The sequence below is a fragment of the Octopus bimaculoides genome, chromosome 5, assembly GCF_046866305.1.
Source record: "Octopus bimaculoides isolate indiv1 chromosome 5, ASM4686630v1, whole genome shotgun sequence".
Classification (NCBI taxonomy): domain Eukaryota; kingdom Metazoa; phylum Mollusca; class Cephalopoda; order Octopoda; family Octopodidae; genus Octopus; species Octopus bimaculoides.
In genome coordinates this window covers 474,435-501,087 of record NC_142932.1, presented here as the reverse complement: position 1 = coordinate 501,087, position 26,653 = coordinate 474,435, and the positions used below count along the sequence as shown (strand labels likewise).

The following is a 26,653-nucleotide window of genomic DNA, read 5'->3' as shown; positions in this document are numbered from 1 at the left end:
ACCAGATTCAGTCTCTCAGACCTACCCATCAATGCCATTCTAAAAGTAAAACAACTGCATCATCAAAATCTTGATGCTATGAGATAATGCATAATTAATTCAAAACACTAAATAATAAGCTTTGTGTTTGACAAAGTAATCTGAATGCTAAAGGGTTGAAGACCAGCTCTAACTGGATGAAATTTCTCTTCTCTCCCATTATGTGTTTATATTATGAATACTGTGTGTGAAGATTTAGAGGGTCATGTAATATAACTTTTAGTTTCTTACTCTGTTGTCAGAATTTGCTTCTATGTTATCTCTCTTGTTGAACATTCTCATCTAATCTCAGTGTCTTTTGTTCTGAGGCCGTCTCGTCATTAGAAACCTGAACTCCAATGCAGTACCCAGAAAGGCTGTTCAGTCATTAGCTATATATCAGGATATTTATAGTGATATGTGCATGGAAGGAGTCTTAGCATGTATATCTGATGTGCTTTCCTGGGGTCACATGAAGAGCCATTTGCTACATTAGATCTTTAGCTTTCAACTAGAAGTATTTCTTTTTGATTTTACTATTTATGAAATGGTTTCACTTACTTATAGAGAAAGAAATCTAAATTCATCTCTTAAACTTCTGATTTGGTCTTTGAGTAATAAGTGAGGTAGGTCTTTGTTGTAACTCATATTTTGTTCAATTTTTCCGACTACAAAGTCTTGACATCTTAAGAGACATGATATTTCTCGTTTGAATTTGCTTGGAAGCAGTTATCTCCCTTCTCATCGAAAAGGCCTCGTTGAATCCGGTGGCTTTGATGTCTGCAATAATCTTCCAGTTGCTTTTGAATATTCTGACCATTCCTTCTTGTGTTCCTATTTGGCCCTCCCACATTCTACCGTGCGTCTTTTCTTCTTTTATCACTCTTCATCCCCTCAAAACTGTTCTCTCATTGATGCTGTATCTGATGGAAATGACCATGTCCTTTCTTCTTGTCCTTCAAAAAATATTGTAGAGACTAGTTATTTCATTGCTCATAATGTTAACTGACTTATTTTCTAAAACGCAAATTCTGCCTGGAAACCATGTTTTCATCTCTCACTCTCTTTCTCTGTCAACTTCCCTACTTGTTATCCAGATCCTGAGAACCGTGATCCTTTCCTTGTTGATCTTTGCCTCATGTCTGATTCTATTATTTGCTTTATCTTTCCCATGTACCACTTGATACACTGATCTCATATTTCTCTGAATATATCTGCTAATTTCTTCTAGCACTGTCCTCTAATTCTTTGTAACTTATATTTATTAACATGATAATTGAGATTCTTTTTGCGATTTTCTCCGAGATTCTCTTTCGGATAATTTCTTTTCTCTTTTTGCTGATATAACATAAAGCCTCTGTAGTTTATTTTGGATTTAGATGGGTATGAATTCTTTCATTCTTCATCAGAAATAACTCAGTTAAAACCACATTACTTTCTCTGATTTTCTCTTGCTTTGCATCTACTATTGCTCATAGAAATTACTTTTCCCATCTTTATTGTCAAAACAACTTTTCAGAAAATAAACATCTTTCTTCATTATTCTAGGGAAGCACTGCAAGAAAGTTCTTTCAAGTGCTAAATCTTAGTGTATAGAGTGGACGAAATTTTGCATTGCTTCAATTGGCTGAATCATTACCTTACAAATTTGTATTCTTGTGTATTAGAAATGATTATTGTAAGACACTGAGCTCTCAGAATTATTGGTCCATTGGACAAAATGCTTCATGACATTTCTTCCTGGTCTTTACATTCTGAGTTCAAATCCCACCAAGATCAATTTTGTCTTTCATTTTTATGGGTTTGATATAATAAAGCACTAGTCAGGGACTGGGTTGATGTAATTAGCTAACCTTCTTCCCTAAAGAATTGCTTTGTCTTCTGTCAAAATTCAAAATGTTGCTGTTACTGTTGATGCTGCTGTTGTTGAATATTGGAAGAGTCATTTGAGAACCAGAAAAATTGCTTTGGGTGTATTTGTTTTGGCTCTTTGTTTTGAGTTTAACTCTTTATCATTAAGATTACTCTGTCAAATGTAATGCTGATCTACTTGCACTGTTTTGAATTAATCAAGTATTATCTAATAGCTTTGGGATTTCGATGATGTGATTGTTTATTTTTAGAAATACATTGTAGCATAGATGTAAGAGATGAGATCTGACTGGTTTGAACATAAAACAGGTAGAATCTTTGGGCTGAATATGACCAGTTTAAATTCTAAAGAGTTAAATCCTACCAAGATCAACTTTGTCTTACATCCCTCCAAGGTCTATAAAATAAAGTACCAGTGAAGTACTGGTTGTTGATGTAATCAGTGAACCACCTACCCCAAAATTGCTGGTTTGTGCCTCACTTAGAAATAATTATTTAAGACAGTTAGCTGTTTAAATTGTTAGTGTCAGAAGGGGGGAAAAAATGCCTTGTGGTATTTATAGTATTTGTCCCAATTCTTTGTTCTAAGTTGAAAACCTTCCAGGGTCAACTTTACATTTCATCTTTTTGAGTTCAATGAAATAAAGTCTGAGTTTCATGAAATAAAGTGTGTGTTAAATAGATGTAATCAATTAATCCCTCTCCTTTAAAATTGCTTGCCTTATGTCTAAATTAGAAACCATTATTTATTTATTTATTCCAGAAAGAAAAGTGTCTATTTTCTTGACTGTGATCTTGGTCAAACAGAATTCACACCACCAGGCTGTGTATCCTTGAGTTTGGTGAAAGATTATGTTCTAGGTAAGCTATGTGTATAAAAAATATTTCTAATTGTATTGAAATGTTTCATAATTCCAAACCAAATTATTGGTGTATATATATTTTTGTATCCTTCAGTTAGAGAACATTTCCACTGTTTGCCTGTTGCCACTTGACTGATAAGACTGAATAGAAATGGTATTTTATTTTGCAAAGTGAAAGCTAGATTATCAACCACATGCTCATAAGTTCAAACTTTATTGCAGTCATTGGATTGTCCCCTTCACTTTGCTTACTTTGTTTGACTAAACAGAAAAAAAAATGGGCAAGTTCCAGTTTTGTTTCATAGTTGAGTGTCAGGCCAGGTATTCACAGCCTTTGGTAGTTTAAAAGCTCTCTTTTACTGGATGGAAATAACTGTTTTATAAATGATTCACCTCAGGTTTTGAGGCATGGGTTGGATTGTTTGACTGAGGGCTGGCAAGCCAGAAGGCTGCATCAGGCTTCAATCCATTCTGGCAAAGTTTCTACAGCTGGATGCCCTTCCTAACACCAACCACTCCAAGAGTGTAGTGCATGCTTTTTTACGTGCCACCAGCATGGAGGCCAATCAGGTGGTACTGGCATCGACCACGCTTGAATAGTGCTTTTTACGTGCCATCGTCACAGGATCCAATCAGGTGGCACTGGCAATGGCCATGCTCGAATGGTGCTTTTTATGTGCCGCTAGCATGGGTGCCAATCAGGCAGTACTGGCATCGGCCATGACAATCGCTTCACTTGACTCAACAGGTCTTCGCTAGTGCAGTTTATTGTCCAATGGTTGAAGGGTATTCTTAAATGGGCTGATTATGCTGCACTGGCATACGCTACGGTTACGGTTTCACTTAGCTTGCTGGGTCTTCTCAAGCACAGCATATCTCCAAAGGTCTCAGTCACTTATCGCCTCCGTGAGGCCCAACGTTTGAAGGTCGTGCTTCACCACCTCATCCCAGGTCTTCCTGGGTCTACCTCTTCCACAGGTACCCTCAACTGCAAGGCTGTGGTACTTTTTCACACAGCTATCCTCATCCATTCTCGCCAAGTGACCATACTAGCGCAATCGTCTCTCCTGTACACCACATCTGATGCTTCTTATATCCAACTTTTCTCTCAGGGCACTTACACTCTGTTGTGTATGCACACTGGCATTACACATCCAACAGAGCATACTAGCTTCGTTTCTTGCAAGCTTACACATGTTCTCAGCAGTCACAGCCCATGTTTCACTGCCATGTAGCATGACTGTTCATGCACATGCATCATACAGTCTATCTTTTACACTGAGTGAGAGGCCTTTGTCACCAGAAGAGGTAGGAGTTCTCTGAACTTTGCCCAGGTTATTCTTATTCTAGCAGTTACACTCAGAGCAACCACCCCTGCTACTGACTTAGTCTCCTAGGTAACAGAAGCTATCAACAACTTTTAGTTTTTCCCCCTGGGATGTGACGGAAGCTATTTTCTGCACATTTTCAGTGCTTATTACCCATGAGTATTTGCTATGCTCAAAAATTATCTTCCCAGATAGACAATAATAAATGAATGTGAAAGAGAAGGAGAATGGAGAAAGAGGGAGAGTAGGGATCTTAAGTCTTTTCTCTAAACATACAGCATAGAAGACGAGACTGTGTTTACATAGATAGATAATGAAATGAAATAATAAAGTAATTATAATTTGCGCTGAAAAAGAGGTTTTAGATGTGTGCATGGTTGGAAAACAAAGCTGCTTATCTTAACATCTTCTGATTTCTATTCTGTGTGGCGAGGTATTAATATATGAGGTAGGGGAATCTGAAGGAGCTAGTTTATATAGGATGGGGTGGGGACATAGGTAAAGTGTTGGGAGAAGCAAGTGGTTAATGAAACAGAAGAGAGAGAGAGAGCGACCAAAGTTAGGCTGGTCAAAGACAGAACGCGAGGAGACAAAATTTTGGAATTTAAGGTAAGATAATTGAACGAATGGGTTTAACATTGCCGCTGCTGGTGTGAAAGAATAGTAATTTAAATAATGAGATAGAATTGGGCACTGCAAAGCAGCAGAAATTCAGGCTGCCAGTGTGAAAGAATAGTAATGATAATAGAATTGGTCATTTGCATTCCTAACTAGAGCTATAACTAACAGTTAGCTTTTGGTCAGCCAAACTGTGACAAAATTAGATAAATGACAATAATAAATGAGCACGAAAGAGAGGGAGAGTTGGATTGAGTGTCGGGATCTTAAGTTTTTTCTCTAAACATATGGCATGGAAGACAAAACTGTGTTTACATCGTCGTCGTCGTTTAACGTCTGCTTTCCATGCTAGCATGGGTTTGGGGACTAGCTCATTAAGTCAACCTCAGTATTTCACTGCTACTTAATTTATAATGTGAATAAATAAACATTACACTTGACAGAGCAATCTGCATGCTAAAGGGTTAGATCCTTTGAAACAGTCAAAAAAACCACAGTAAATCAATAGCCTCTAATAGGATCTTTAAGCATTCTTATAAGAGTTTGGCATTGTCTACTATTAATACAGCATTTTGAATTTTTAAGTATTTCGTTAAGGTAACATACTAAATAAACTTATTTTACTCCTCCTTCTATATCGTGAAATTTATTTCATCACTTTCTATATATTTGTAAAACTGAGATGACATGATATATTTTGTTTTTCAGGCCCACCATTCTGTCACCAAAAAGAACCCATTTAGTAAGTATACAGTGCAGTATGGTTGCTCTTGTGTGTGTATTTGTTATTTTTATTGTTGAGTAACTGTGGTCAACTCTATTTGAGTAAAGCTTAAAGAGGTAGCTGATTAAGCAATTCATTCAAATGGCGCTTTTTCAGCTATTGCATCCAATGTTTAATGTGGGACATTCATTTTATAGATAGTATTGAGTTTTTTTTTTTTTTTTGGTGGGGAAGAGTTTGGCTGCCATGTTGTGGTGGTTGAATGACAACCATAAATCCTCGAGTATAGTCCACTTTTGAGTATAATACGCAGGAGATTTTTAGGGGGCTGTACCTCTAAAAAACCTAAACCTTGTGTATAATACGCACCCCTTCTCTAACTTGAGTTAAGGAGATCTATATAACGTCCTTGGTTTGTAAACATATATACGGTAACGCCCATGACTGTTATTGTATATATAACATAATGCAAACGTTTAGCTTTTTTGTGCACTTTGTTTGCAGAAAATAAAGAAATAACAGTAATAACGTCAGTGAAAAATAAATATTAAGTAAATTGCTTTTACATATTTATCACTATCAGTTGCAAGTCCGACGTCACAAAATGCATCTGAATAAACATTGCTGGACAGCAAATAGAGACTCGGACATTGCTTAGAAAATATTTTTCATTTTTAACCTTGTATATAGTACGCACTAGGGATTTTGGGGTAAAAATGCGGATTATACTCGAGGATTTACGGTAATTTGAGATATGTATTGTTTAATAAAAAATAGATATAAACAACGTAAGTCACAGATGACTGAGATTGGTAAGGTTTCAGACCAGCAATCAAAAGAATGAGTGGTTGATAGTCTGTGACCATGTCAAGGCACTTCTCTTTCACTGACTCAATTCTTTTGTTCACTTTGTTGTATGCTGTTTCTGCAGTAAGTTCACAGTGGCCCAATTCATTATGCAGTTCACCTTGCATGCTACAAGCTATGTTACAGTAGAGTGTATTTTACCAGAATAAATAGTGACAGCATTACAAAAACCGACAAGTGTTTTGATAACTTTACAGTGCTGTGTTCAGCTTTCTTCCATACTTACAAATTGGACAAGGAGCGGTCAGTGCCAGGCTTTTTTTACTTAGACATTCTGTTATTAGCATATTTTTATATAATTCATTCTCAATGCAAACATTGCAAGGGTTTGTTCCAGTACAATATCTTGCCACTTGTTGTTGCAGTCCTTTTGTCACCTTTTCTCTGAGGTCCAGCACCTTTGAGCTCAAACCTATATTTTTTCCTGCATCCTCCTCTCCTACTGGAGATTCCTTCCACTTAAATTGCTGATGTTAGTCTTGTTCTTCTGATATATATATGTAGACAAAATCTTATATGGTTTGCTCCTGCAGCTTTATATGTTATGGGACTCAGCTACCTAGGCAAAAACAACAACGATAATAATTACCATAACCATGAATGTTACTGTTCATTTTTTTCTTTGATTTCCAGTAATATTTTTGTTGGTGATATCACACCTGAATCCAGTGCTAACCATTACATGATCTGTATTCGCAATGTTATTCATTTCTACCTGAGATTATCTCCACAATTACCTTTGGTCATTAACACAATGGGCTGGATTAAAGGTTGGTTTTTTTTTCTATTTTTCTACTGATTTGTGTGTTATTTCTAATTCAAATTTTTTAATGTTTTTTTTTTCATTCTTTTCATATATGTCCATGTAATCCCTATACACATGTACACCTACTCATCTTCACGGCACAAAACCATTGCATATACTAATAGTTTCAATAAACGTTCTCTGCTAATCTCACATTATTTAAGGCAGTTGCAGTGGACAACACAGCTCATTCACAAGTTTTCTGCATTTTTCTGGCACAAAATTTTCAAAAAAAACGCTCCTAATGAGTGCTGGTAGATGGAGTAACACATGCTAGTGCCAGATTTCTGGCATAAGCCATTGAAAGATCTGTGAGGTGTAGGAATGGCTGTGTGGTAAGAAATTTGCTTGCTGGTCACATTTTTTTTTCTGGGTTCAGTTCTACTGCATTGCACATTGAACAAGTGTCTTTTACGATAGCCCTAGGCTAACAAAAAGTCATGTGAGTGAATTTGGTAGGTTAAAACTGAAAGAACCCTATCTTGTGTGTGGGTTTCTTCTTCACGCTGTTTGACAACCCTGTAGCTTAGTGGCATGGCAAAAGTGACCAATAGAATAAGTACCGAACATAAAAAGACAAGTATTGGGGTAAACTTTTTTTTTCAGCTAAACACTTCAAGGTAATGCTCCAGTATGGTCGCAGTTCAGTGATTAAAGCAAGTTATATTATCATCTCATTTAACATCTGTTTCCTTGCTGGCATAGGTTGGACAGTCTGACAGAAGCTGGTCAGCTGAAGAGCTGCTCGGGTTTCATATCTGTTTTGGCATGGTTTCCATAGCTGGATGCCCTTCCTAATGCCACCTACTTTACAGTATACTGGGTGCTTTCATGTAGCACCACCAGTACCACAAGCCTGCAAAATTAGGATCGCTCAGCTGAAGTGGGATGTAGGAGACATGCTTGTTTGCAAGGACAACCACGATTTTAACTTAGCTTGTTTTCTCAAGAACAGCAAACTATCAAACCACAGTTTCATTCAATGGGCTTTTTAGTTGACTAAACATATTAGCAAATTTAGAAGTTTGGAAATGTCTCACTTTAAGTCTAACTTGAAACTTTTTAAGGGTTAGCAACTGATCAAAGCTGAAGTATATTTTAATCCTAAAAAAAAAAAAAAAAGAGGCCAATCTTTGTGATGTAGTTTTGATAATGCTATACATGTGAGGTGGTCATGAGAGCTGAAATGGTAAAAACTAGCATTTATAGTGACATTATATGATCGGAGTAAATTATGTCTGACTTTCTCTTTGATATATGTGTAGTGATTATGCTTTTGTGCTATTGAAGGAGACTATGTTGTTATTGATATAAATTATTTACATCTACATTTCCACATTGGTGTGAATGCTGGGAGATTTTGCATTTTATTTTGGAGCAGTTGTTTTTCTTTTATTACTTTTTATCATTCCTACACTTACCGTTTGAATCTTTATTACCTTTTGCCTGTCAGATAAAATTGCTCAGGTAAACAGGGGCACAGGTTAGAAATTATGACCTCATGATTAGTAGCCCAGCACATTAACCTCACAGCTAATGTGGTCTTTGTTTCCTTTTACATATTGATGTTGATATCCTTTGGTTTTATTTTACAGGACCTGGGAAACAGATGCTTGATGGCATACTTAATTTAATCACCCCAGACCAGGTTGTTTACCTTTATACACCAAAAATAAAATTAGAACCTGAAGAACTGCAGCCTTCTGTTGTTGGTCAGAACCCATGGAATTTTCCTGGAGAGAAAAATGAACTTGTAAGTAACAAAAGGAGGAGAATAACTGCATTTCTCATCATCATCATCAAACTTCTACTTTTCCATGTTTGCTTGGGGCAGGCAAGAGTATTTTGGGATAGTTTTATATCTGGATGCTCTTGTTGACAACCCTTGTTTTCCAAGTGAAGTAATAATCTTCCAGTCATTATCAAGCAACAAACAGCCCCAGTTGAACAGGCCTTTTGTTTACAAAGATCATGCAGCACGTTAAGAAGCACAGGCATGCTTTCATGGCAGACTGCAAGCAGATGACACTGCCAGGAAGATACTGTTTACACACTAGTGAACATGAGGTTAAATATGAACTCACTTACACAGACACATACATAGATATTATACAACAGGCTTCTTCCAGTTTTTATATATATACATACATACATACATATATATATAGAGAGAGAGAGAGGGGGGGGGATATATACAACTGTGCTTGTGTTGCTCTAAATTTCCTCTTTCCTTTCATTTATCTTGACTTATTTTTCAGAACTCTACTCATTGTAACTGGGCATTGGAAGTCCTCCCTTCTCCAGTGAATTCAGGGATGAGGTGGGTGATAGATTTTTTTCCTTCTTTATTTTTAATGTTCAATGCAATTATCAACTTTGACAAAAACATTTTGTGAATGTATATTTTTATGTCTATTTCTCTATGCTGGCATGGGTTGGACAGGACTTTTTGAGATGGTGTTTTACAGTGCGGTGTCCTTTCTGATGTCAACCATTTTTAATCACCTAAGTAAGGTATATAACTATGCTTGATGCAAACAGAGTCACTTGCCTTGCTCACAGATCAATGACTATCTACTGACTATCTACTGACTATCTACTGACTATCTACTGACTATCTACTGACTATCTACTGACTATCTACTGTCCGCTATCTACTGACTATCTACTGACTATAATGCCTGTAGTCAGTAGTTCAGTAACTTAACCTTCTGTCACTCACTGTGTATTAATATTTAATATGTAATTAACAAATGTATAATTAGTAAAGTGAGTAGCCACATCAAAGTGGCAGATGAATGTTATTACTAGCTTAACCCCAGCGGATTCTCTACCAACTGGTTTTTGGTGCAAGCCCTGCACCTTTTATATACAATATATCACTAGTAGGGGGAGTGAACCCCTACTATCCGGTCCTTCCCCCCCACCCAGCAGCTGACAGGATCGCAGGACCGGCCAGTTTCGAGCCTTTTGGTTCAACTCAGCCACACTCTTTACCAGTAATGTCAATGAAATCAATGAATATGTACTTCGTCTTTTTAACAGAAAAATAAGTTTTATAAAAACATTATCATTACCATCGAATGATTGTTGTATTTACTCATTATCAGTGTAATTGTAGTAAGTAAGACAGAAATGGAAGAATGAAGGACAAATGCCTTGTTGTAGTTATGTATTTGTCCTTCATTCTGAGGTAAAATTCTGCAGGAGTTTGTTTTGCATTTCTTCTTTCCTCTTTGTTAGCTCATCCCAGAGTTAATATATTAGGGTTGACACCATAGACTTCACATTTTTGCCTTTAAAAAAATTATGATTTATAAAAATAAAAATATTTTATAATGATGAATAATGTAATAAATGTGTTTGATATTTGCAGTAAATTATCGAAATTGAGCAATGCAGAACTGCGCACTTTGGCAACTTTGGTGTATCTAGGTCGAAACTGGTCCCCCAATATGGGTCTAAACAGTTGTATTCCCTACAAAATCAAGTGGAATTTAATAGCTATTCAAGTTTGTCATGAAGTTGTACCTTTCTCCCAGATAATGTATGCCATCAATGCATCTGTGATAGCCTTATGTGTGGCTAATTTAAATACAGTAAGCAGTTAATTTTAGTAAATCTTTTGTTCTTTGCAATTAATGTCTTGGAAGAACCTTTTTAAATATTTAAAAGCACAAAATCACTTATGTTAATATTTTCATTTATTTTGTAAGTTAGTTGCACAAAATGAATGTATTCTTTTGAAATTTGCTTGTTTTTAAGCCTTTCGCATTCAGATTCCTCTGTCAAATGTAATGCTTGTTCATTCACATTGTTTTCAATTAATCATGCATTAAGTCATAGTTTTGAAATGTTGATGTGATTGTTTATTTTTGGAATGACATTGTAAGAAAGGGGTAAGAGGCCAAATATGGCCACTTTGAACATAAAACAAGTAGAATATGTGGGCCAGATATGGCTGGTTTAAATCCTAAAGAGTTGGTTCTGGTGAGTTGTGATGCACTTTGTGCTTGGCATTTGTAGATGAAGGACTTCACTACTTCTGCTCTAATCAGCATTTCCTGTTGCAGTGCAAGTTCTGAGATCTTACTCTGTAGAGGGCCTAGATTCTGCTTGATTGTATAAATATCTACTTCATATGTATATCTCTGTAAACTGCTTACATTAAAATCTTACTGAATATTTGTAGTGCTAGTTTCAGGATAAGTTTTTTTTTAGAACCTTTCTGTTTGAGTGTTAAGTGTATCACTGGATTCTCCATCTTTATGTAATCTGAAGGATAACCATACTTTTTCATGCCCTACTCCATTAGTGGAGTAGGAATTAGCACTACAAGTTAACAAAATGCTCATGGATTTTGCTGTGCCGTTATAACTTACAGCAGAGAGTTGTTCCAACTTTAATGATACCTATTCACAATTAGGAGGACTAGACCATTTGAGTACAAGGTATTTTGGCCTTGGACATTATGCAATACCTGTGGTAGGATGTGAATCACTGATTGCTCAACTGCTATCCTATCAACACCTCACACTCTAAATATTTCTTAGTACTGGTTGCTAAACTGAATCTGTTGCTTGGTTTACCACCACCACTTGGTCCTTGGATGTCTTTGTTGCAAGCATTTGAACTGGGTCTTCAGTTTGAAGACCTTATAGCAGTTTACAATGATTCTGTTATGCAGTCATTGAAGATGACACCTTCCTGTCTCAGCTAAGTATCTAGCTGATAATCATATAATAAAGCATAGGAATTAATTCTAAGTAATAAAAAAAACAACCTGAATCTGAATTAATTCTACTGTTATAATCTGAGAATATAATATGGGAATCTACTTCTGTGCAATCAGTAACCAGATGTGTTCTCTAACTCAGAAGGCTGCATAAACCAAATTAGCAGTAGTGACTATTTTCCAACTAGGTTGACTAAAATATATAAAAAAATAAAACTTTGACTTTGCTCTCATAACTTCTAAAATCTGGAGCCTATCACTTGAAAACCATTCAGATTCAGTATTTGAAGCTGTAAAATTATATGAATAATGGTAGATGGTTTATATATGTTTTGCTTTTTCCTTTTTTTATGCAATCCACTGTTTCCAGAGTTGAACAATTTTTTTCCCATTCCCAATTGCAGGCTTTTCGATACAACAATGATGAAAATCTTCCTCTGGGATTTGTCAAGAGGCCACTCTGTAGATGTTTAGGATTTGGTAAGAAAAACAAGCAATATTTTATTGCTTTAACCTTTACAAATCTGGAGCTGTTAGCAAAATACTTGATTGAAATTTCATCTATAGAAAACCACATGAATATAAGCTATAAACAAATCTTTTTTTTCCTTTTATATTATACTTGTATATAGTTTTTATATTCTTAATTATGAGCAAAATTTAAAATTAACGTTCTTATACATATAGTAGTCGTTAGGCTAGGATTCTGAGTGTGCGCAACAGAATTGTTGGTGACATGTTGATAAATATTTGTTGTTTTAAGAAGTTAAAGATGTTTTTGTTGCAGGATTTGTACGAGGAATTGATGCTGAATCTCAAACCATATATATTGTAAGTCCAGTAACTCTGAAAACTATAAGTCAGGTGAACACACTGCTGCGAGGGCCAATAAACCTTCCTTTAGAAAAACTACAAGATCAAGTAAGACACATCAGTATTTTTTCACCTTTTCTCTCTCTTCTCCTTGGTTGTTAACTTTCTTTTTCAAATAGGGGTCAGTAAGAGGTTGACAGTATATAAAGGCAGGCTTTGTATGTAGATGTACTATAGTAGTTAGCTGTCAGAGCACCAGTAAAATAAAGTCTTTCCAATGTTTGAAAGGCTCCATAAAAGTAGTGGACAATATGCATGGGTGACAAGGCACAGCTGATGAATTTGAGAGAAAATCTGGTTATAAAAGAAATAAGATATAGTGTATAAAAGAGACAACTGCGTTGGTATGAACATGTAATGTGTATGTATGATGACAGCTGGGTAAAGAAGTGCTGTGAGACATAAGTGGAAGAGGAAGGCTAAGGAAGACATAGGCAGAAATAGTGAAAGCTAATCCCAGGATGTTGAACTTCAGAAAGGAACACAAGGGTTGGGACACTGTATTAAAAGACCCAGTCAACCAGTGCATGCATATATATGTATGTGTGTATCTATCTATCTATATATATTATATATATATATATATATATATATATATAGTTCTGGCTTGCCAGCCCTCAGTCAAACTGTCCAACCCATGCCAGCATGGAAAGCAGATGTTAAAGCACAACAATGATGATGATGAGATATATATATATGTGTATATATATACATGTGTGTGTATATATATATATATATATATATATATATATATATATATAATGCTGGAGGCAGTGAGCTGGCAAAATTGTTAGCATGCAGGGCAAAATACTTAGCGACATTTCATCTATTTTCACATTCTGAGTTCAAATTTTACTGTGGTTGACTTTGCTTTTCATCCTTTCGGGGCCAATAAAATATGTACCAGCTGAGCACTGGGGTCAATGTAATTGACTTACTCCCTCCCCCAAAGTTGTTGAGTTTGTGCCAAAATTTGAAACCAATGTATATAATGGCTGAAATTAGGATACTAAACTGCTTGTTAAATTGAAATCTGACTCCTATTATTGTGCTGTGCTCTTAAGTGTGACACCTAACACTGCTTGCTTCAGTTCTCATGATGGGCAAAGAGTGGGATCTACTTCATGATTGCATGTTTGATGGTTGTAAGAACCTTCACATATATAAGTGCATTTAGTTAGTTTTTTCTGTAAATTGACATTGTACATCAAACTGATTGTTCATTATTAACAAATAAGATTTCAGTCTGATATATTTGAGAGGGCAGACAGAGATTCGTCCTTGTCATTGTTTTATGTCTACTTAGCATGCTGCAGTGGATTGGCTGGGTCATTACTGCTCTGCCGGTTGGTTCAGGGCACCACATCTTTCTCATAAGTTTCCTTTTGACTTTGTTTCTATGGTTGGATGCCTTTTCTAACACCAACCACTTTGCAGCATGTGTTGTATACATATTTTATGTACCAACAGTTATTGTTGTTGGCACTCCGTCGCTTATGACGTCGAGGGTTCCAGTTGATCCGATCAACAGAACAGCCTACTCGTGAAATTAGTGTGCAAGTGGCTGAGCACTCCACAGACACGTGTACCCTTAACGTAGTTCTCGGGGATATTCAGCGTGACACAGTGTGACAAGGCTGACCCTTTGAATTACAGGCACAACAGAAACAGGAAGTAAGAGTGAGAGAAAGTTGTGGTGAAAGAGTAGAACAGGGTTCGCCACCATCCCCTGCCGGAGCCTCGTGGAGCTTTAGGTGTTTTCGCTCAATAAACACTCACAATGCCTGGTCTGGGAATCAAAACCGCGATCCTATGACCGTCAGTCCGCTGCCCTAACCACCGGGCCATTGCGCCTCCACTGTACCAACAGTAGAGAAGACTAAAACCAATATCAGTGAGAAAGTGAGAGATTACAAGTGAGTGGATAAAAGGTGAGAACGAATGATGGACGTTGGAAACAAATTGCTAAGCAGGGAGGTGTACGGGTAGAATGTATAGGATATATACAGGTCTGATGAAGACCCCTATGCTTGCCTATGCATCAAAATGAGAAAGAGAGCTAGGGTGATAAAAATGAGGAGTAAAAGAGTGGAGTATTGGAGAGAGGGCCCGATAGATCCAGTGGCACCCCTACTAACACTGGAAGTAACGTACAGTGAACATTGCTTCTAGTGTAAGATTTAAAGTGGGGAATATTTTTTCCAGTATTATGAAGAATAATAAACTAAGGATTCCATTTCTTTCTCCTTTTTTTCTTTCCAGCAAATACCAGATATACTTTACATTGACAAAACCTTAGCTACGACAACAGGATCAAGAACATTAAAAAGACGAGCCACTATGCCAAGACATCAATGATGCTTTTTCTTTTTGCATATTATCTTTTGTGAGGGTCCTTATGACTGTCTGAGAATCTGTGGATTTTAAAAAAATTTTTTATCTTCTGTAATTGTTTAAAATTCAAACAATTTTGATAGCATCACCTCTCATACACTTATACAAACACTTAAACATACACAATCACATGCGCGCGCACACACACACACACACACACACACATACATGCAAATGAACTGTTTTTTCATCCATAACAATGAAATTAAAACATTTCTTTCATCTGATAGTTCTTTTTCCAATCTGTTCCTGTCTTTTGAGTTACATGACAAATAAAAAAACAATTCCACAATATTCAAGCTTTTATTTGTAAATCAGTCAAGTATTAAAAAATGTCACATATTGACAAACTACACATATCTAGTTGTTTTGTTTCATATATATCACATATAATTACTTAACCCTTTAGCATTCAGATTACTTCGTCAAATGTAATGCTTGTTTATTCATGTTGTTTTGAATGAATTATGCCTAATCTTGTGATTGTTTATTTTTAGAATGACATTGTAGGGTACATGTGAGAGACCAGATCTGGCCAATTTGAACATAAAACAAGTAGAATGTTTGGATGAGGTATGGCCAATGTAGCTGCTAAAGGGCTAAAGTGTTCAAAGAGCTCATCAATTAATGATTGTGTGCTGATTGTAAACAAAGTCAGTATTCACATAAAAATGGTGTAATTTACTTGGAATCTTCTGTGAAAACATGTCCTACTTTTGAGCTGTTCATATTTCAAGGACTAAAAGAAATATTCTTTTTTACTCTAGGCACAAGGCCTGAAAATTTGGGGTGAGGAGTTGATTAGATCGACCCCAGTATGCAACTGTTACTTAAATTATCGACCCCAAAAGGATGAAAGGCAAAGTCAACCTCGGCGGAATTTGAACTCAGAATGTAAAGACAGATGAAATACCGCTGCCTTTATTACTTTACTTGGAAATGAGTGAGAGTTAGCAACAGGAAGACCATCTGCTCATAGAAAATCTATCTGTATCAAGTATATTGTCTGACTCGTGTAACCATGGAAAAGTGAATGTTCTCAGAATGCCTGCCTGTGATTGAGGAATTAGATGCATTAGAGGTTGCTAAAGAGCTGATTAAAGCCATTGATGTGTGTGTGTGTGTGCATGAGTAGAAGTGGTAGACTGGAAACAGTATGGAAACCTATTCTGTGTGTGCCTGAGTGTTGTCAGTTCAGCTTATTCCCATGAGACTGTTTGCACTTTTGAAATTTAGCAAAATTCAAAAATCCCCTTACTCAAAAAACAACTAAAGGTTGAAAAGCACCAGACTGTAAAATATTGCCTCAAATAAATACCAGTCCAACCCGTGCAAGCATGGAAAAATGGATGTTAAACATACAGTTCCTTATCTATCCAAGCTGTGAAAATCCAGTCCAAGTAAATACAATACAGTGAGTTAAGGAAAATGGAGGTGAATACTTTAAAACATTTCACAGATGTCACAAACATTGATAATTGTTTTTCTTCCTTCAGGGACTGGATCTGTAATTGCTGCAGTTAAATACTTTCCAAGCTGGAAAAATTACCAACACTTAAAATTTCAGCCCAAACTATTGCTATTCTCTGCAGCATCAGCAGTTCTATTTTGAAGTATATCCATACAGCATTTATGGTTAACAGAAACCATGTCCAAAGCTGAAAAGAAAAAAAAAGAAAAAATGATTTAAGTAAAAGATCAGCAGTTTTGAGGAAAGAGGTTTAGGTTACTAAATCAACCCCAGTACTTGACTGGTCGACTGGAACTTTATTTTACTGACCTCAGAGGGATGAAAGACAAAACTGATCTCAGCAGGATTTGAACTCAGAATGTGAAGTGCTAGAAGAAATACTATATGGCTTTATTTTTTTGACACTTTAACAATCCAGACACTCAAATTGTAAAATAATAGTTCAAAATTTGACACAAAGTCAGCAATTTTTTGGCTGGTATTTTATTTTATCAACCCTGAAAGGGTCAAAGGTAAAGTTGACTTTGGCAGAATTTGAACTCAGAAAGTAATAAGCAGAAGAAAGGTGACTAAGGCATTTCTTCTAGCACTTCACATTCTGAGTTCAAATCTTGCTGAGATCAGTTTTGTCTTTCATCCCTCTGAGATCAATAAAATAAACTTCCAGTTGACCAGTCAAGAAAGGTGACTAAGGCATTTTGTCCAGTGCCTTTTAATGATTTTACCAGAAAATAACAACAGTGAATAACACTGTAACAACATTTTAATTTTTTTTTTGTGTCTTTGGTCAGTCAGTGTTATTTCCTATTTGCTTCTGTCCAGCAATCAAAAGAAATTACTACAATTCCCTTCAAACTTTGTTTTTGTGACTTGGACAGCAATATTTTCAAACTGACCTATTTTCTGCTACATTTCAGACAGATTCAACGCTGAGTTGCTGAAGCAGGAAGATCGTTATAATAGATATTCCGCTCAGTACCACAGATTTGCTTGTCAGTTGCTTGACCTTAACCTGTTGAACATGTCCCTTGGTGGCTGACGATATGTGCATCTCTGATCATGAGGAGTTGTTGGGGAGCATCATAGCCATGTGTTGAGAGGGATTCTTTGGGGTTTGAATAAATGTAACAAAAGCAACATTTGAAGGAAATACAAGCCATTTTCCATACTTTCTCAGGGTAAGCAAAACAGGAAATAACAGTTGCTACCCAAGGACAAAAATTGCGTTATACAGTGTAATAACTTCTAAATTTAGCATAAGACCACAAATTCTGATTTTTATAGGAGGTTTAGCAATTATGCTAAACCTATAAAAATGTTGTAGTCTTGTAAGTTCCAAAATTCCAGTGAGTTACAGAAATGTTAGTGTTGGATGGGATGCCTTGCAGTGTCTGCTCTGGCCCTTTTTATTCTAACAGAAATGCCTGCAATGGCACAGCTAAGGACTTTTTAACTCTGATTTTTGTTGGATATGTCCAGACATTTGTGGCTCTGTTACTTTGAGGACTGATTTAAACCTTTTATTATTTACAGTTCTGGTTCTGTCATATCAGAAAAATATGAAGAAGCTTATATATGGCTAATTGATTTATTAGGAATAGCAGTTAAATCTACCTCGAATTTCACATTACCATCTTGAATGACGAAAAGAACACATTAGGTTATTTAATCTTTGATACCTTTAAAAAGCCAGGATAGTCACAGCTAGATTGTCTTTTATTCATAAATTTGCTTAATTGTAGTTGGCTTGGGGCTAAAAAACACCCAGAGATCATTGACATAGTCACAGGATGTGCTAGGAGTAGTAGCTAAAGCCTCCTCAAACTGCACCCTATCATAGTGAATAATATTGTCCAAGAGCCACTATATCTGCAAAAAGCTGGGATGATCACAACTGAAATGCTTTTGATCAGTGCCAGCCAAACAATAATACAATATGAATTCAATAAATAGAGACATATCCTTGAATACAAGGATATACTTTAGAGTAGGAAGTATTTCATAAAATTCTTTTTCCAAGTGGATCAAAACTTTTTTTCTGACCAGTAGAAAATGTTATCCAAAATACACACACACACCATTGCATATTTTATTCAAACTTAGTGTGGGAGAACCACATCATGGCCCGACATCTGTTTTGGCAACGTTTCTAACTAGATACCCTTCCTAACACCAGTCACTTTTACTGAGTGTACTGGGTGCATGTCTAAAGTGATTGGCATTAGGAAGGGCATCTAGACATAGAAACCATGCCAAAACTGATAAAATAAGATGGGGGTCTCCAGACACATTAGATCCTTCCAGCAGTCCAAACCATACCAACATAAAAATGATAAAGATGAACGTATCTCACTCTAAATTATCCAGTATGTTCTGCTATTTAAAAGATTGTAGGATGTATGTTAAGGGAAATTTGGCTGCTATTTCCAGTATGTGAAGCAACCATGTAGATATTCCCTCTAATTCTGGTACCAAAATTTCTCTTGGAGTTACAGGAACAATCGCATAATTATTCTGGAATAACTACTGAATAATTGATTAATCAAGCTGTTCTCTAATTCCAGGTCAACCTTGATTGGGTAGATTTGAGACTTAAAGAACTGAAGGCTTAAGCTGAGACAATTTTGTATATTGAATGATTTGAGAGAGATGTGGTTACCTTTTCTAGCAAATACAGTGAGTCAACTTTATTGGGGCAATAATTAATTTAGAACAACACAATGCAATATGTCATTCTTATTTTAGGAATGTAGAGTATGATTTGAGGAAGATGCAGTTGTTATTCCTTGCAAGTTTTGGAGACTGAAGAGTCTCTTCTGTTTGCTTGTGACTATTCAAGTAAATCCAATAAATCCACTTGCTCAGTGCAGTGATAGAAAGTGAATATGATCTCACAAAGTTTTGTTATCAGTTCAGCTGCTCAGTCCCCAAAACCACAAAAAACAAGGTCAACTTGTATAGCTTGAGAAAAGATACAGTGGTCATGTGGATAAGGTATTGACCTACGAGCTCCTACTGCATAAGTTCAAATTTGCTGCAAGCATTTTATCATACATTTTGATAGCACAATGTTACATATCTTGCCTCATTTAGTAGTAAGAAATAATAGGTATAGCTGTTAATCTGGGAATGTTACTTGTTTTAGACTGAATCTGGAGTAAATTCTTGCTTATGAAATATTTATATTTATTTATTCAGTTCCCCACCCATTTTTTCTTTACACGTGATTTAGCGAAGGAAGGCCTACAACTATTATTCTTTTGTAAGGGTTCTGAGACTAGTGAGAAGAGAGGAAGTTTTTTTCTCAAACAAGTGGCCTGGTTTAAATGCTTGTAACAGAGTGGACTCTGCCAAAGGTACTCATTAGTCAGATGGTGGTTAAACCGGGCAGTGGACTAAATTTACCATTCAAAAGCAGAGACAATGCCTTTGATGGGCCTCCATATGGTTTCCATCTCCCATGCATTGCTCACAGGGTGTTGGAAAACCTCTAGCTATTGTTCTATAAAGTGGGTGTTGGAAAACCTGTAGCTATGTTCTATATAGTGGGACTGAATCCAGTATGATGTAGCTGTGAATGAGACTTTTTAACCATACAGCTATACCAGTGCCCATCTATGTTCAAGGTTTCAGAAAAAAATGAGTTTATATCTTTCTCAAGGGCATGAACAATCTAGGTGGCTACGACCATGAACTGAAATTACACAGTGAATTCAACTCATTTTCCACTTTACTGCACAAGCCAATAGACATTTTGGAGTTTAAGCTAACAGAGAAGTCTCTATGTGGTCACGAGCTGCTAAAATAACAAGCAAATTTTCCACAAATCATGCATTTCCAACTTAAATAAGGACAGGACACACTTATACAGTTCTATATTTAACATAAGGAATTCTGTACATTATTTACATTGCCTATGGGCATGTCGTAGTGTTTAAGAGTGCGGGCTACTAACCCCAAGATTCCGAGTTTGATTCCAGGCAGTGACCTGAATAATAGTAATAATAATAATAATAATAACAACACCAACATCGAAAAATAGCTTAGGAATGAGAACCCAGGTTCGAAATTCCCCCAAGACACCTGAGGAAGGCTGGAAGGTACATCAGCCGAAACGTTGTGTTAACAACAAACACGACGAGGACAAATATCCGTCAAATGTAGATAATGTAAATAAGGACACACTTATAGTTTTAGAATCCATGCATACCATGAATGGAATAATAGATCAGCTTGATCAGGGTTGAGCTGGTGGCAGGGCTGGGGTTAAACAACAACAACAACAGGTCCTCCTCCTCCTACTACTACCACTACTCTATGGAATTAAGTGATTTCAACTTACGTTTCCTTCCCATATCATCAGTGGTATTTCTATCAGCTCCATGTGCTATCAAGTATTTGATAACTTCCAGGTGCCCTTCCTATGTTAAACAAACAAACAAACAAATAAGCAAATTGCACCATCAAAGTAAAAAAAATAAACTACACTATCAAAGTCAAAAGAAAAATCCCTTCCTTCAAAAACAGGTAAGGGTTAACAACAGGAAGGCCATTTGGTTGTAAAACAACACCTTAATAATATGTATTTGTCCAGGTTTGCTTTCAGAACCGTTGAGATGTCTTAGAAAGTTAAAGAAGCGATATTTTAAATTCTCAAACGCAGGATAATGCTAATAATGCCTGAACAGGATAAGCTACCCCTATTTTGCAGAAAAAAGTGTTGGCGGCTAGCTATGGGACTCGAACTCACCTATCACAGAGGTGTGAGTTCAAGTCTCATAGCTGGCCGCCAACACTTTTTTCTGAAAAATAGGGGTAGCTTATCCTGTTCAGTATATATATATATATATATACATAACATATATATCTATACTATATATAAAACAGAGATGTGTGTGTAATCGCTTTTCACGTGAAATCGACTTCACCAAATGCTTCCATACTTGTGATGCATGAATAATTTGACCTCGGATAAATGTTAGGCTCTTCATTTGATTTTTTTAATTAAAAATAAATAATATTGCTTTATATTTAAGATTCACTTCTTTAAAAAGGTTCCTCAATGTCAACTTCTGGTATTGACGTAACAACGGCAAAAAGCTTCACTCTCTATTTTGTGTGTGAGTGTGTGTATGAGAGAGAGAGTAAATACTACATACACACCGCTCTCTCACTCTGTCTCACACACATACACACGCACACACACACCCCTTGACTCACTCACACTCTGTCTCTTACAAACACACACATACATAAATGTATACAAACATATTTATAAAGACACACATGTGTATGTGCGCACGTGCGTGTTTGTAAGAGACAGAGTGAGTGAGTCAAGGGCTGTGTTGTCATATGCATACATCCAAAGATGTATGTATATTTATGCATTTACGTATACATGACAACAAACTTCTCTCTCTCACTCACACTCTGTCTCTTACAAACATACACATACATAAATGTATACAAACATATTTACAAAGACGTGTGTATGCACACGCGCGTGCGTGCGTGGGGGGTTCCACAATCACCATTTATTTCAATTACTCTTGTGAGGATATTCACGTAAATCATTTTTTTCATTTAATCCCCATTTTAATTTTCGTAAAAGTTTCCAAGTACCAATGAGGCTTTTTGGCACATCTTCAATTTTCCCCATTCATGAGAGGCGCCCAGCCATCATTCATCTGAGAGTCCATCTACAGAATGTCCTCAAATTTCTATACAGCATATTTTGCCTTTTTTTCTTCAAGTATATAAGCAACAATTTTATTCCCGAGCAACACCGGGTGCCTCTGCTAGTATTATATATATGTGAGTATGTATATATGTATGTATGCCTGTATATATGTGAGATAATAGTTTCGCTTTAATAGTTTCAGTATTAAAGTGAAAATATCTGACATTACAATAGAGAGATGTTATTGTTTCACTTTTGACATGTAATACTGTGATATTGCACTGGGCTCGCACTAGGCAAGAAGTTAAAATTATTTTTGGCCTATGACACTATATGGACCCTAAGTAAGGCATGTGTAAAATTTGAATGAAATTGGTTGCGTAGTTCTCAAGTTTTAGGGATTCACACAGACACACACACACACATTCTCATCTTTATATATATAGATTGCAAGGAATGAAGCCAGTATGCACCGCTGGATGTGTAATATCAGTGTGCATACTTGACAGAGTGTAAGTACCTTGAGAGAAAAGTTGGACCTAAGAAGCATCAGATGTTGTGTGCAAGAGAGACAACTGCACTGGTATGGTCATGTGGTGAGGATAGCTGTGTGAAAAAGTGCCACACCCTAGCGGTTGAGGGAACCTGTGGAAAAGGTAGATCCAGGAAGACCTGGGATGAGGTGTTGAAGCACGACCTTCGAACATTAGGCTTCACCGAGGCAATGACTAGTGACCGAGACCTTTGGAAATATGCTGTGCTTGAGAATACCCGGCAAACCAAGTGAGACCATAACCCGTGGCCTATGCCAGGGGTGTAATCAGCCCACTTATGCATACCTTTCCTTCATTGGACACTAAACTTTGCTTGCCCTGTTGAGGCAAGTGAAATCGAAATCAAAATCAAATTCGATAACTGGCATCTATGTTAGTGGAGCGCTAAGAGCACCATCTGAGCGTCATCATTGCTAGAGCAGCTGACTGGCTTCTGTGCCGGTGGCACGTAAAAAGCACCATTTGAGCGTGATCATCACCTTACTGGCACTTGTGCTGGTGACACATGAAAAAATATTCAAGCGAGGTCGTTGCCAGTGCTGCTGGACTGGCTCCTGTGCAGGTGGCATGTAAAAAACATCATTTGAGCATGGCCGTTGCCAGTACCGCCTGACTGGCCCTCGTGCCAGTGACACGTAAAAGCACCCACTACACTCTCAGAGTGGTTGGCGTTAGGAAGGCATCCAGCTATAGAAACTCTGCCAGATCAGATTGGAGGTTAGTGCAGCCATCTGGTTTGCCAGTCCTGAGTCAAATCTTCCAACCCATGCCAGCATGGAAAGCATATGGCGTAGTGGTTAAGTGCGCAGGCTACTAGCCCCAAGATTCCGAGTTTGATTCCAAGCAGTGACCTGCACAATAACAATAATAATAACAATAATAATAATAATAATAATAATAATAACATCGAAAAATAGCTTAGGAATGAGAACACAGGTTTGAAATTTCCCCAAGATACCTGAAGAAGGCTGGAGGGTATATCAGCCGAAATGTTGTGTTCAAGATGAGGACAAATATCTGTCAAATGTAAATAATGTAAATAAAGATAACAATTTATCTCTAAAAGAAACAGAAACTCTTAAAATATAAAGATCTGGAAAAAGAGGTAACTTAAATGTGGAGCCTACAAACAGAAACAATTCCTGTAATAGTAGGTGCATTAAATATGATAAAAAAACATTCAGACAAATACATAACCAAAACACCAGTACTTACAAATGTATATAATATACAGAAAATAGCACTACTAGGCACCATGCACATCCTACATAAGGCACTTTCAATGCAGTGAAAATAAAAGCACCGCAACAAACTACAGCACATACCCAAAGCACACAGAGCTGCACTCGGTAGTGCAGTGAAAGCATGTGATAAAAATAAGACTACTGAATAATAATTATATTTTTTTCTGATTTAGGCACCAGGCCAGCAATTTAAAGGGAAGGGATTCATTGATATCATCTACCCCAGTATCTTACTGATGTTTAATTTTAGTGACCCCACAAAAGTATGAAAGTATTAAACAATGACAAACTTGAGAGTATTGACCGCATTGTTGCCAACTGTTCAGTCCTTGTCCCTACAGAATATAAAACCAGTACAATACTTGCAGTGGGGCATATGCTGTCACTATGATATTCCACACCCTTAGAACTGGTATGAACATCATCTAGAGCCAGTCACTGAGGAAGAGAATGTTACCATCCTACGGGATTATGGGATACTTACAGACAGATAAATAAATGATAACAGACCAGACACTGTCATCAAAGGCCTAAGACAAAGAATATGCCTGTTTATTGATGTGCCTACTGATAGAAACATTCTCAGCAAAGGCGCTTGAAAAACTATCAAAATATAAGGACCTTGAGATTAAGATATCTAGGATGCGGCAATTAAAATCCCAAAGCATCCCTGTTGTTGTAGGTGCCCTGGGAATGATCAAGAAAGGTACTGACAAAGTTTTTGACCAGATCTCTGGGAAAGCAACAATCTATGAGACATAAAGAAATTGTGTTGACATCTAATATATACACACCTTAGGTTTCTGGTTGGGATCTGGTCGGAAGATGAAATAAAATGCAAATTAATCAGAAAATAATAATAATACTCCTTTCTACTATAGGCATAAGGCTAGCAATTTTGGAGAAGGGTTTAAGTCAATTACATCAACCCCAGTGGACAACTGGTACTTATTTTATTGATCCCGAAAGGATGAAAGGCAAAGTCAACCTCAGAAGAATTTGAGCTCAGAGCACAATGACAGATGAAATGTCACTAAGCATTTTGCCTAGTGTGCTAATAATTTTGTCTACTTTCCACCTTTATAATAATAATAATAATAATAATAATATATAGAAAGATGAGTTCTTAACTTTTGTATACGATTGCCAAATTCCATCACTAAGGTAAACCAAAAGTAACTTATTTATTAAGTTACTTTTGAGTTGCGCTTTTTGTCATTGAGTTGGCCGTGGTGATGGATTACGTCAGCTATGTTTACCTTAGTGATGGAATTTGGCAATCGTATACAAAAGTTAAGAACTCATCTTTCTATATATTACATTTCTGCTGAGTTAACAGTCCTCTCTATAAACTAATAATAATAATAATAATGATAATAATGATCTTTTCTACTATAGGAACAAAACCTGACATTTTGGTGGGGGTCGGTGGGTGGATGGCTAGTCAATTACATCAACCCCAGTGCTCAACTGCTACTTATTTTATTGGCCCTGAAAGGATGAAAGACAAAGTTGTCATCAGTGGAATTTGTTCAAATTTCACTGTGGATAATTTTGTCTATGTTCCAAGTTGAAATTCCTCTATAGTCAACTTTGCCTTTCATCCTTTTGGGATTGATAAAATAAGTATCAGTCAAGTACTGAGGTTGATGTAATCAACTTACCCACTCCCCTGAAATTGCTGGCCTTGTGCCAAAATTTGAAATTATCATTATAAGGCAGTGAGCTGGCAGAGTCGTTAGCACACCAGACAATATGTTTAGCAGCATTTCTTCCAGCTTTATGTCCTGAGTTCAAATTTCACTGTGGTCAATTCTACCTTTTATTCTTTTAGTGTCTGTCGATAAGTACCAGTTAAGTACTGCAGTCAATTTAATCAACTAGCCCACTTCCCTAAAATTCCAGACCTCGTATCTATAGTAGAAAGAATCATCATCATCATCATCATCATCATCATCATTATTGTTATTGTTATTATTATTATTATTATTTTTATCATTATCATTATTATTATTATTATTATTATTATTATTATTATTATTATAGGATGAGATTATTCTGTTATAGTAATTAGCAGGTTGATGTCTCCAGTACACACACAAGAAGTGTTTACAAACAATTTGTGCAATCAAAACTAAAACCAATTGAAGTCAAACGCATATTTTATATTGTAGTATATTAAATAGAAGTAATATCAGTGGTAGAATTAGTAAAGTAAAATAATTCTGTGGGTGACATAAGTAGACTGTGAGTTCTGACATTTGGCAATGAACTTTGTACATGTTCAAGTATTAAGAATGTGGTAGGTCAATGGCCTAAGTGACTAAGAAAGTGGTAAATGGGGAGAGCTGGAGAAGAAAAATAAAATAACAAGCAATTGTATGTACAAACATTTTACACATCAAACAGAGTGGGTTTGAGGCAAAGAGCTAACAGGAATAAGAAACAGGAAGTAGTTAATGTTAGTATATGGCAGTGCCATATACTAACTACTGACACTGCTCTCTGTGTGCATGTGCATGCACATATATGTATGTATGTATGTATATATGTATGTATGTATATATGTATGTATGTATGTATGTATGTATGTATGTATGTACAGTA

The 26,653-nt window shown here is 36.4% G+C and overlaps 2 protein-coding genes across 5 annotated transcripts in view; one reads left to right on the top strand and one right to left on the bottom strand.

Moving 5' to 3' along the window:
• LOC106871249 (polynucleotide 5'-hydroxyl-kinase NOL9) overlaps positions 1–15,452 on the top strand; it is a 58,585-nt gene extending 43,133 nt beyond the window's left edge. For both annotated transcript variants that reach the window (XM_014917602.3, XM_089351910.1), the window contains exons 5-13: positions 2,654–2,751; positions 5,408–5,441; positions 6,924–7,060; positions 8,691–8,848; positions 9,354–9,415; positions 10,472–10,694; positions 12,235–12,310; positions 12,618–12,751; positions 14,966–15,452. In XM_014917602.3, the coding sequence (XP_014773088.2) occupies positions 2,654–2,751; positions 5,408–5,441; positions 6,924–7,060; positions 8,691–8,848; positions 9,354–9,415; positions 10,472–10,694; positions 12,235–12,310; positions 12,618–12,751; positions 14,966–15,061 (1,018 nt within the window). In that variant the 3' untranslated portion in view covers positions 15,062–15,452. The remainder of the gene's footprint in view (positions 1–2,653; positions 2,752–5,407; positions 5,442–6,923; positions 7,061–8,690; positions 8,849–9,353; positions 9,416–10,471; positions 10,695–12,234; positions 12,311–12,617; positions 12,752–14,965) is intronic.
• The window catches only part of LOC106871250 (ankyrin repeat domain-containing protein 16), a 77,555-nt gene continuing 66,288 nt past the window's right edge, over positions 15,387–26,653 (bottom strand). For all 3 annotated transcript variants that reach the window (XR_016241810.1, XM_014917603.3, XM_089351911.1), the window contains 2 exons: positions 20,911–20,989; positions 15,387–16,755 (listed from right to left, as the gene is read on the bottom strand). Coding sequence is in view for 2 of the 3 variants with exons in the window: in XM_014917603.3 (XP_014773089.1) it covers positions 16,661–16,755; positions 20,911–20,989 (174 nt within the window). In the remaining variant the exon portion in view is untranslated. The remainder of the gene's footprint in view (positions 16,756–20,910; positions 20,990–26,653) is intronic.